We start from the raw sequence: 13,284 nt of genomic DNA, 5'->3' as shown, positions 1-13,284 counted from the left end.
CTACATTCCTGGTACTTTTAGGTGCTGTTGTACGATGTCTTACAACAGATCCATCATACGTCACGTGGTAATTATACATAATAGTTTATAGTACTTTTATACAACGGCGTGGATGATAAGGAAAGATACTTATGTCTTTGATTTGTTTGCAATGGTTGGCAGCAAACCAATATACAATAAACTTTTTTTTTTAACTTTTTTCGCATAGAAATGTTGAGTACATATTTTGATATCTTCAAATGGATGGTAATTATAGGTCACTTGATAAAAAAGAAACGGTATATAATCTTCATAAATTTGATATAGTGGACAGGAGCCTGTAGTTCAGTGGTTGTCGTTGGTTCATGTCTGTCATATTTGTTTTTCGTTAATTGTTTTGTAATAAATTATGTCGTTAGTTTTTTCAATTAAATAGTTTCATATTTTTTCATGTTGGGGACTTTTATAGCCGACTATACGGTATGGGTTTTTCTCATTGTTGAAGACCGTACGGTTGCCTATAATTGCTTACATCCACTTCATTTGAACTTTGGTGGATAGTTGTCTCATTGGCAGTCATACCACATCTCCTTATTTTCATAATGTAGAAGTTTTGCCACCTCTGTGCCCATGCCACAGTGGACATGTGGGAAAAATCAAAATCCACCTCATTTAAAATATTTTACTATGCAGATACATAGAATATTCTCCTGAATACGAACAAAATACTTGCGTCAAAGGAAACAAGCAATAGTCAATTAATCATGAAATATACATCTTTCCATAAAAGCATTGTAAATCTATAGAAATTGTATATGATACATACATTTTCCAATCTTTATTGACATTTTGACATTTCGGTTGGCTTCATTTTGTTGATAGGGTTGCTGACCTTATACGCCCATTAATCATTACAAGTGTAGCATTATTATGCTTATAATGCAAAAGCATTTCAAATGAATCAAATTAATTTAGAGCTTATTGTCATTTTTCAGGACAAGTAACATTGGTCAGTTACTGAATGGTTTAGGTGGACCAGTAGCCTTTGGTGCTCCACCTGTTCTGTCAGCCTTATGGTTTCCTGCTGACGAAAGAACTACTGCCACAGCACTTAATTCAGTATTAAGTAGTTTAGGACCTGGTCTAGCATTCATACTGGGTAAATGGATCTATATCTTTATATATTGATTTATTTATTGTGTTGCAACGTTATGTTGCCTGTAGATGATATAGATAGGTTGAAATTAATAACAGCTTGGATATTTAAAAGTGCAATAGCAATAGGAAAGTCATTTATGAATTATCTATGTCCTTACAGTTTTATGGAAACTGTTTTACAGTACGCGTTGTGTTAATTGAATCACGAAACACTTTCATTTCCTTGTCTTGTGTATATTTGATAAAATATATGATTTGTATACTATACTCAGTTTGTGGGAACAGTCACGTATGATAATGAACGTCGAATAATATATACTATAAAATACTATAAACTGTCAAAGGACTGAAAAGGTCTACATGTTAAATGATTTTATCCAAATATGTTCATGTCCAAATAATATCTATAATATAAAAGCTTAAATACTATTGTAGGGCCTTATTTCGTTCCATTTAGAGGTAATTGTCATGACAACAAGACAGTACATAAGAGAAGCAGGTGCGTGTGTCTATTATATTTCTGTTTCTTCTATATATTTCCCTCTGGTCACTATGATTATTATCATTTTTAATCTTAAAATATGAAACCGAAATTTTTTAACTTATATTCAGTAGACGTCAATAAAGAGTTTATATATTTCAACAATTTTATCAGATTTTTTTTTAACACGAGAATGTGTGGTATGAGTCAAAGAGACAACTATGGTCCATTAAGTCCTACAGATACGGATGTGAACAAAAAACGCTTCAGCATTCGGCCTTCAACAATAAACAAAACCCTTAATGTATAATAGTAGGCTATAGAAGACAGCTGTATGACAACATTTGAAATCGATCAGATAAAACGGCATGATTAATTTTACAACAATCAAGGAATTGTATATTTAAATATACAATTCCTTGCAACAATGAATGAACAAAAATTAAACAGACAACGACCAACGACAACAACTGTATGATGTGTTCATTGCTAAATAATGCAGGATGAAAAGCTGTAGATTCAGGGAACGTTAATACATTTATATTATACTGATGTAGTGTCATATTATATTCACATAATAGCAAAGCTTTACACATTGCAACTTCTTATTTCCGTCCAGCTTTATTCTCATTTGATATCGGATTTATGATTTATGATTAAGCATCGGTATATCCAAAAAGATCCAACTTTGACTGTAAGAAAAGTTATCATTTATTAAGATAAAGTGTTCCTTTTGTTCCTTTTGGGTTGTTGTTTCATATATATATATATATATGGGTTGTTTTTTCACATATATATATATATATATGTGTGACACTTTAACAAAATAATCATTATCTTATCTTATTAGTTACATGGTGTGTTAGTGACTTAATACGATATATATGGGGTCAGTAAATTCCATATGGGGTGAGAGCGAAGCTCGAATCCACATATGGAATTTACTGACCCCATAGTATTAGGTCACTAGCACACCGTGTAACGAATTTATCTTACCGACTATCTTTCACATGTGGTATTTAGACTAGCGTCCTATCAAAGTGATTAAGTCTTCAATACTTAGTATTAAGAACATACTTCAATTGGTCTATACAAAAACAAATGCAAACAATAACAACTTGTTAGCTTTAAATTTGTTTTATGAATTTATTTCAATCGTTCATTTTCAATTTCTTCGTCTGTTGAAACCTTTCAGATTTCTTTTTTGTTTTGAAATGGAAGTGACTCCTTACTAACCCCATATGGTAACTAACCTAATATGGTAACTAACCCCATATTTTTTAGGACACCCTATATCAAATATATGTAGTCACCACGTGTAGTCCTTTAACCAATCATATCCCCAGAAATCTATAGGAGGTAAGATAATATCTCATATATTTAAGTCAAATAAATAAAAAATATTTGCTTTAATTATGTTTGCAGTATTTTCATTGGAAACATCATACACAACTGCACCAATCGTAAGTTTTGTTACTTACCTTTTTGCCTTCTAATTACAATAAGTTATTCTTTTTCTGAAAATTTGTGAAAATGTTTTACCGTACCTTTAGTCGAACTTCGTCGCGTTTTTATACATTTTATTCGTAAAATAACCTGGGAATTAAAAAATAATTGTTTCGGTCGATATGGTTTCAAATGAGTTCCTCTTTTATAAAGTGAATCACGAAATTTTCACTGTTTTTAGATTCCCATCGGAAATATAATCTATTGGTGAGAGTATTTTGAACAACGAGCTAAAATTGAAGAATCAACATTATTCAATCTCATAGTCATGATCAAATAATTATCCCAACCTTTAAACATACTTTGCTATCGTGTAGTATATTTTGTATACAATTAACACTTTAGAAAATTCCATCACTTTTTATGATTCAATAACTTTAGTAGTGAAAATTTTAAGAAACGTTCTACATTTAGGTTGTCAAATATCTGCTAAGTTCTGAAAGTTTTGTTTAAAAAAACTTTCTATTCTTTTTACAATATACTTATCATTATAGAAACAGTGATAACAGCTGAACGTAAAGATATCCATAGTTACATGATTTACTGTAAGTATAAGAAACTTAATTCTAAACAAAACAATGAAAATAAAATTAGATTGAAAAAATAAATTATATTACCTTTTATTTCATTCGAATATAACTTTGTATACAAATTTCATAACAGTCGATTAAAGAGTTTTGCAGAGTTTTGCCTTATTATCTTGTTTTCGTGTTTTTTTTTACAGATCTTTGCTTTGTCGGTGCTGCTTTTTTCTTGATGTTAGTATACTACCCGGCAAAGCCGAAACTACCACCCACACTATCAGCGTCAGTGGGACGTTTAGATTTTAGTTCTGGTATTAAAGTTCTTATAAGGTAGGTTGTCAGAAATGGTCAATTGTTTCAATTTCTAGATTATAATCCACTTTACAGATTATGCAATTCTTAAAATATTTTCTATTTGGCTTACCAAACCTTTTGCCCCATGTGTACCAGATGAAGGGTATTAAAAATTCATGTTTCGTGCGAACAAAATTGGTATAATAAGTCTTTTGCCTACTTTAATATATATGAATGATATAATTAATTTCATAGTCTCGTAATTACTTTAAATTCTAGAAAATAAGTTATCTGATCGTCCTGAATATGCAAGAAATATTTGCGACTGGGCAAATCAATCGATCAAACATGTGATCTAGATAGTGTATTGAAGTAGTAAACAAAACATATTGCATATTTTGTTAATAATAGTCTTGCTAGTTTGTCTATTATTCCGTTATTGTCGAGTTTAGTGCTTTCTTGTTTTTTAATGTATCTGCTTCAGATTAAAAAGGGAGGTTGACGATCTTAAACATAAGTTTAACACCTTCACAATCATGTTCATGCGCATGTCCAATATGGAAACATGGCAGATTTTTGATTGTCAGTATGATTTTTTTCACAACTTTTTAAAACTTTGAACGACTTATAGAGCTTGACACAATATGTTCTGAAATCCGTTTATCATAAAATAGCGCATCAGATCGACATGAAGCCAACATCAACTAACAAAAAGAAACACAATACCAATCTAAGAGTAAATGTACACGCATTTACTTCAGGGATAATTCAAAACAAGTAACATGTAGGCGTTATAAACAGTATCGATAGGATGTTGGACCATAAGAGTGCCATATTTACATATTTAGTTATGTTTTAAGCTATTAAAAACAAAAACAGTGTCAGTCCTAATAAAGACAATATTCAAAGATCTTACTATAGTGTAAATTTGATAATCTTTAAGAAAAAGTGTATTCAAATGATCACATGGATCGTATCTAAATTTTTGAACTCTAAAAACAGCATCACCGTGAAGATGTGATATCCCGATTGGAAAATGGTTTTTACTGGTAAAGAAACGATATTTGACGGGTTGTGCAAATACGAATACGAAAACAAATATTTTATTAAACCAATTATTAGCCCATAAAGGGCAAGTTACATATAATGATTACAAATAGACATAAGTAAAAAACAAATACAAACAAAAATCAAGAAACAAAAAACAATAACGATAATGCTTATGATTATATGGAGCTATAGTAGTTGTTTTCTTATTGTAAAACATTTATGACAAATTAAAGCCACAGTGTTGTATATTTCTCCATTTTCACAAGAATGTAGCAAAAATAAATCTGGTTTCTGTATTTAGCTTTTTGAAATTATTACATTCTTCAATTGAATTATAAGAACAAAATTTACAAATTCTTTGATCTTTGTCAATCTTTCTATAACGCATGTTGTATGTGTGTAGTTTAGCCAATACTAGTACATTGCAAGGACCTTCACACGTTCAGAGGAGGCCGTACTCAGTTTTATACTAGTATGTATTTATGACATTTATTTTCCAGAAATGTAAAATTCTGGTTGATTTTTCTGACGTTTGGAGTTTCACAAGGTGTATTTGGTTGTTGGCAAGGAGTGTTAGATGTTATTTTAAAGCCACACAATATTTCAGAGGTATCTACACAGTATTATATATCAGTAGCATTAAATAAGGTGTTAAAGATGTTTATCGATGAACCACAAACTCGAAAAAGTCCAAAGACTTTATGCTATGTATTCGAGTAAAAAGCTCAGTTTGAACATCTATTAACTCGTACAACATGGTATTTTTGGCGCAATGCATTGAACACACATTTTAAAAAAAATAAAAAATTTAGAATTTCATACAACGGCCATTTGATCTGAAAACATTGTCAACCTTTTTCTATGATAAAAGAATCAACTCACGTAAATTTTATCGTTTTATATATTTTTTTCCATTCTTTGTTAAAGTAACGAAAACTGTAATATTCAGTGTGCATCACATTTTTGATTTTAATTCTTCATAGACAGAAAAAACATTACAGTCATTCCTTAAATAAAAAAAATCGAGTATGTACGTCGGTACACAACTTTAATGACATTGAACTTTAATTTGTATAGGACAGATCTAGAGCAGGGTGAATAAGATTTTATATAAGATTTTATATAACTCTGACGATACTGAAATTTTGTAGGACAGTGCAGGGTGGGTTGGATTTCATATAACTCAAATAACACTAACTTCTATAGGCAAGAGCAGAGTGGCTTGGGTTTGATATAACTCAAATAACACTGAACTTTTGTAGGACAGAGCAGGCGGCTTGGATTTTATATAACTCTAATGACACTGAACTTTTGTAAAGGGGAGAGCAGGGTGGCTTGGAATTTATAAAACGCTAATGGCACTGAACTTTTGTAGGACAGAGCAGAGTGGCTTGGATTGAATATAACTCTAATGACACTGAATTTTTGTAAAGGGGAGAGCAGGGTGGCTTGGAATTTATAAAACGCTAATGGCACTGAACTTTTGTAGGACAGGGCAGGTGGCTTGGATTTTATATAACTCTAATGGCACTGAACTTTTGTAGGACAGAGCAGACGGCTTGGATTTTATATAACTCTAATGGCACTGAACTTTTGTAAGAAAGAGCAGGTGGCTTGGATTTTATGTAACTCTAATGGCACTTAACTTTTGTAGGACAGAGCAGGTGTCTTGGATTTTACATAACTCTAATGACACTGAACTTTTGTAGGACAGAACAGGGTGGCTTGTTTTTTATAAAACTCTTATGGCACTTAACTTTTGTAGGAAAGAGCAGGCGGCTTGGAATTTATATAACTCTAATGACGCTGAACTTGTGTAGGCAAGCTGGGTGGCTGGGATTTTATATAACTCTAAAGGCACTGAACTTTTGTAGGACAGAGCAGGGTGGCTTAGAATTTATTTAACTCTAATGGCACTGAACTTTTGTTGGACAGAGCAGGGTGGCTTGGATTTTATAAAACTCGAATGTCACTGAACTTTTGTAGGACAGAGCAGAGTGACTTTGATTTTATATAACTCTATATGCACTAAACGTTTGTAGGATAAAGCAGAGCGGCTTGGAATATATATAACTCTTATGGCACTGAACTTTTGTAGAACAGAGCAGGGTGGCTTGGATTTTATAAAACGCTAATGGCACTGAACTTTTGTAGGATAGAGCAAGGCGGTTTGGAATTTATAAAACTCGAATGGCACTGAACTTTTGTAGGACAGAGCAGAGTGGCTTGGATTTTATAAAACTCGAATGGCACTGAACTTTTGTAGGACAGAGCAGAGTGACTTTGATTTTATATAACTCTATAGGCACTAAACGTTTGTAGGATAAAGCAGAGCGGCTTGGAATTTATATAACTCTTATGGCACTGAACTTTTGTTGGACAGAGCAGGGTGGCTGGGATTTTATATAACTCTAAAGGCACTGAACTTTTGTAGGACAGAGCAGAGTGGCTTGGATTTTATATAACTCTAATGGCACTGAACTTTTGTAGGACAGAGCAGGGTGGCTTGGATTTTATAAAACTCTAAAGGCACTGAATTTTTGTAGGACAGAGCAGGATGGCTTGGATTTTATATAACTCTAATGAATAAAGGCAACAGTAGTATACCGCTGTTCAATAGTCATAAATCGATTTAACTGAAACAAATCCGCGTCACAAACCAAAACCGAGGGAAACACATCAACTATTAGAGGAAAACAACGGAACAGCATAAACACTGAACTGCTATAAAAACAAACGCCAACATACATAGACACTGAACTTTTGTAGGACAGATATGGGTGGCTTGGATTTTATATAACTCTTATGGCACTAAACTTTTGTAGGACAGAGCATGGTGACTTTGATTTTATATAACTTTAAAGGCACTGGACTTTTGTAAGATAAAGCAGAGCGGCTTGGAATTTATATAACTCTTATGGCACTGAACTTTTGTAGAACAGTGCCTGGTGGCTGGGATTATTTTAAAACTCTAATATTAAACACTGAACTTTTGTAGGATGAAGCCGGGTGGCTTGGATTTTATTCGTTAATCGCAGGATGTCTTGCATCACTTGTTTTTGCTAAGTAAGTAAAAAGTCATATTACACAAAACAAATAACATTCAATATTAACATTAATCTCTTAAATTGTTACTATTGTTTTTACATTTGTGTGATGTTATTATTAGCGTCATTGTCACGTTTCTTGTAAAAAAAGAGGGAGGAGATTCCAAGGAGTCAATTAAAAACTATAAGTTGAAGACAACATCATGGCTAAACACGGTAAACAGAAAACTTTAAGGGTTGAGGAATGGAAACCGAAACAGAAACATACTGTGGATGAACTCGGGTGCTCAGGAAGTTACTTTTACAAAAGAAATTATGAAAAAAATACTCTTTTAAGTCATGAACATTTCAATATAACTTATGATCAATTAATGTCGATCGTATTGAAAATGCATTAAATATTTACCAGTGGACGTTAAGCAACTACCAACCAATCATGAAATTATTGTCGTAATTGTTTTTTGCGATAAGAGCCCCTCATTTACTAGTGACATATTAAGGAATAACTATTGTATTTGATATAGGCTGCCAGGTAGTTTGAACACGTAAAAATGATTCTACAATTCTTTCTTTGATGTTTTTCAGATTTTCTGATATATTTTCTCGACACATGAGATTATTGTTGTTATTTCTGTACATATGTGCATCCGGGTGTTTTGTATGGTTTATATTCCTCGTTGAAGGTGTTATTCACAGTTCTACATGTAAGTTTGGATTATGAATAAATGGATAACCGAGTCCGCAGTTGCTAACAATATAAATCGTTTTTAAATATTTATCGCGCTGGTGCTTTCAAACATGATAAGATAACGTCCATATACAGACATGCAAGTCAATTCGGAAACTTTTGTTCTTGTATCCAGTAAGACTAACTTCCATTAAATTGAGCGAATGTAAAGGATTTGACTATATCAAGAGAATAATCTTATTAATATATATAAAAAAAAAAACACCATTTAAACAATAAAGTAAATAAGACACAATTAGATTTTCATCAAAAATTTCAATCACCTTTGAATTTAACATTGCCATACACATTTTTCTGATTGATTAACGCTAAGAACCATGATGACATAGTATGGAACCTTTTTTATGCATGCTTCACGTTTTGACTTTCAAATAACCATTTTTCTCCATAGTTATGTTATATGCATCAATAATAATGGGAACAATGTTCCTGACATCAACCTTGCCACTGTTCTTTGAGATGGCGTGTGAAGCAGCATATCCGGTTCCAGAGGGCACCACTAACCTGCTGATGACACTCGGTAGCAATGTTGGTGGAGTTATATTCCTAGTCATACAAATGATACCAAATATTGGTAAGTAAATTTGAGATTAATGAAATAATTAAAAAAAAAAAAGTATTTAACCAACTTCAAAAATTCGTAAGGCATATGTCCAAGTAATAATATTTTCAATTCAAAATTGGTGAACCTTTGAGCAATATTATTTGTATTCTATACATTTGTACTTCTGCTATCCAGATATTAAATTATCAATATCTAAAAAAAAACATGAAAATATATATACATCATCATTTTATATTCATAATTATGTAGTTCCTCAAGCTCTAGTTGCATTTCAAATTTCCCAAAAAATCTTGAGATTGCCTGTTTACATACACGAGTGCTCATATTGATGTACATTGTACTTTTACAAAAGGATGTACACCTCTGAGGAGCCAAAAATTTCTAGGATTAATCCTTTTTTCTTAACCTGATTTTTTGGTTTATATGACTGTTAGAAAGAGGTTGACGAAGAAAAAATCATATGGTGGTGCACATTTATTTTGCTACGGCCATTTGAAAGTACCCCATTTTTAATGATTTTCCCATTTTCATCAAATTTTACCCATTTTTGGGCTATTATCATGAAAAAAAATCACAGTTTCAGAATTAAACTTTTTTTTATACTTTTATTAAAGATGAAGTGGACTAATCTGAATAAATTTAACTTAAAAAAACTATATATTGGTATTAAAACTAGAAAGCTTTATAAAATTTTGTTGCTTTTTCGTGTCAAATTGACCATGTTGTCAATTTGGTAAATTTTGGATTTTTCTCCTTTTTTTTTAGAACAAAAAGCATATCATTTCAAGTTCTTTGTTATAAATGATGGAAAAAATATATATCTAAGAATTTAAAAAAAAAAATTGATATGGGATGTACATATTTTTGATGAATCATTTCTTTGTACCCTCACCCATTTTCTCAACATTTTGGCTGATGATACTGACCGGATTGGTTAAAAAATAAAGATTTTATTACTCAACAACTAATTATTGTAAGTACACAATTTTTTCACAGAATTTAGTTTGATTATAATATTTTTTAAATTCATAAATATTTTCCACTTGTATGACATGTTTTGGAAATAATTCCCGAACGAGATTTCAACGAGACTGAAACATCAGAAGAATCAATTTTTTAGTTCAAACGGATATTTCCCACATATAACCATCCTAACGAATTCATTTGTCTGTAAAAGTCAGGAATATGACAGTTGTTTTCCATTCGTTCCGTTGGTTGATACAGTCTATAACGTTTGATTTTGTCAGGTCTAATGGACTTCCCCATTTTTGAATTTAACTTGTACAATGTAGTTCGATATTTTTGTAAATACTTTTTTGACTTTCTTTAATGTTAAAACTTCACCAAACATCTCACTTAAATGATAGTCTTGCAAGATTTGATTGAGCATTACATTTTTGTTTTGATATAATTTTAGGTACAAAATGGGCCACGTGGTGTATGATGGGCTGTATAGTATCATGTATACCAGTACTAGCTTTTCTAAAAGAACGATACAATCGCTTAGAAGTCGACGAAATTACAATAGACAGTTGACAGTGCGACATATAGAATCTTGTACTCTCTTTTACTGTCTCATTATTTACGGGTTTATTGCTTACCAAATATTATAACGTTATATTTATATTTATTCTAATAAATTGTAGTAATAAAATACATTTATTCTTTCTAATTATAAAGGCTTTCAGGCATATCTTTTGATTGGATGGACGCAACAATTTATAGAGATCTTTTCTACTTTTTCGCTATTTTCCTAACGACTTTTCAGAGCCAACAAATGGTATTGGGATCGAACGCAAACGAAATAAATATCATTCAAGACTTTTGACATATCACTTCTCCATTTTCACAACTTTGGATCTAAGTCAGGTTTCAGTTCGTTTTTGTTTGATTATAATAAGCTTTTCTTTGTTTATTTTTAATTTGGGGACCACAGTATTTAGCGTTCAGGATTACGTCATATCCTTTAATACCTTTTAAGATACTGTGTTTGTCTCAGTGCGCATCTGGTGCATCCAAATTGGCATCTTTTTACGTTATACTATCTTTAGTTCTCTTTTTTATACATGTAATTAACCGAAGTTCCATGAAAAGATTTGATACAAAAAGTGCTTTGTAAAAAGAAATATGCGCTCATACCTGTTATCTCTAGCGAATTTGATGAATATTATTCCGAAACATGTGTCGCGTCTTGTTACTAGCACTGGATCGGTTCTGGTAGACTATCAGTTTCAGATCTTGAGTTCAATCCACACATTAGTCAATGTTTTGAAACTAATATAGTTTGTCTGTAAATTAATGAAATTTATTGTACTGTTTACTATGTATACAACTTCTTCAGACAGAAGATCTTGGAAGACTTAGGGTTTTTTGTTTTGACCCTTTTGAATTTTATGCTTTCAAACGATATATTTTGGCGTTCCAAACATTTTATTTTGTCTTTAGCGTTGTAAATAAAGGTACCTGATATTCAAGAAATCTTCAACATTTCAGATCAGTAACTTGTTCCTGTGGGTTGAAAGTGTTCCATAACACGACTGACCATTTTTATTGTGTAAATCGATTTTGCTATCTAATTCTTATATTCAATGATTTGTTTTTAATTTAATGATGCAACAGCTATTTTGACCTACTGATACTGTCCGGTAGATTGAAAACCGATTGATTGATTGATTGAACCGGTAGATTGATCAGGTACCTTGTATTTTTGCAAACTTATAGGAAGTGTATGAAGAGATGCATACAAAAGATGTAATAAGTTTGAGATATGTTTCGTTTTTCATGAGGAGGTTGAAATTAAATATATCCTACAAACGGAAGGACGTATACGAAATTTAGCTAACACGTTTTTTAATTTGTAAAATTTTGACCGTACTTTTAACGCATTTCCAAATTGCAATATTCTAGATATTTTGCGTATGTACAGAGAAGATTAACGCTCGTACTATCAAAGAGTCCAACCTCTAAATAAGATAAATCTGGTAGGATTTTTATTAAAAGACTAGACAAAAAGATGCCCCCGCACTCCACTCTGAAGTGACTGTATTATAACTGTATTATAAGTCAATGTAGGACTTTCTTTGAGATATTATTGTGCCTGGGAGAAACAAATGATGCCCCACAGATGCAAAGTGTATATAGTTTGAAATACACAAAGTTGAGCATGGGAGCATATAGGTCTATGGCTCACAGTAGGAGGAGTTATCCGGAAACCCTATGCACCTCTTATGCAAGTATATACTCCAAAAATAACAAAGTTCAACTATCTCCCAAAAGAGCAAATATTAATAAAAATCAAAACCCTGACCACATGCACACCTTCAATATATGTATACATACAAACAGCCAGCAAAGTGAAAACCTCCTAGCATTCAAACTGTGGGAGGAGTTATCCGTAAACGCTATGCACCTCTTATGCAAGTAAATACTCCAAAAAATGACAAAGTTCAACTATCTCCCAAAAGAGCAAATACTAATAAAAATCAAACCCCTGACCACATGCACACCTTCAATATATGTACAAACAGCCAGCAAAGTGAAAACTTCCTAGCATTCAAACTGTAGGGGGAGTTATCTGGAATAGCTATGCACCTCTTATGCAAGTATATACTCCAAAAATGACAAAGTTCAACTATCTCCCAAAAGAGCAAATATTAATAAAAATCAAAACCCTGACCACATGCACACCGTCAATATATGTACAAACAGCAAGCAAAGTGAAAACTTCCTAGCATTCAAACTGTAGGAGGAGTTATTTGGAATAGCAATATACCCATAATGGGACGGACGGACTGACAGGGGTAAAACAATATCAACTTTCAGTTGTGGGGGCATAACAAAAGAAATAGCAACCATTGGATAGCTAGTTCCGAATATGTTTATAGTCTGAATTCGCAGGGCGGATGATGTGCTCACAGAAGAAGACGCATAAC

At 32.1% G+C, this 13,284-nt stretch overlaps 1 protein-coding gene across 1 annotated transcript; it reads left to right on the top strand.

The window, feature by feature from the left end:
- Positions 1–979: 979 nt before the first annotated feature.
- Positions 980–11,008, top strand: LOC127736666 (solute carrier family 49 member 4-like). Its single transcript, XM_052247228.1, has 10 exons — positions 980–1,138; positions 1,573–1,636; positions 3,044–3,081; positions 3,619–3,669; positions 3,849–3,978; positions 5,493–5,601; positions 7,991–8,058; positions 8,625–8,743; positions 9,179–9,361; positions 10,770–11,008. Exons 4-10 carry the CDS (start codon positions 3,660–3,662, stop codon positions 10,886–10,888), a joined length of 738 nt encoding a protein of 245 aa, XP_052103188.1. The 5' UTR covers positions 980–1,138; positions 1,573–1,636; positions 3,044–3,081; positions 3,619–3,659; the 3' UTR covers positions 10,889–11,008.
- Positions 11,009–13,284: the final 2,276 nt, after the last annotated feature.

Source organism: Mytilus californianus, unplaced genomic scaffold (genome assembly GCF_021869535.1).
Source record: "Mytilus californianus isolate M0D057914Y unplaced genomic scaffold, xbMytCali1.0.p SCAF_35, whole genome shotgun sequence".
NCBI classification, from domain to species: domain Eukaryota; kingdom Metazoa; phylum Mollusca; class Bivalvia; order Mytilida; family Mytilidae; genus Mytilus; species Mytilus californianus.
The sequence above is the reverse complement of the archived record's forward strand: the minus strand, read 5'-3'. Positions and strand labels throughout refer to the sequence as shown.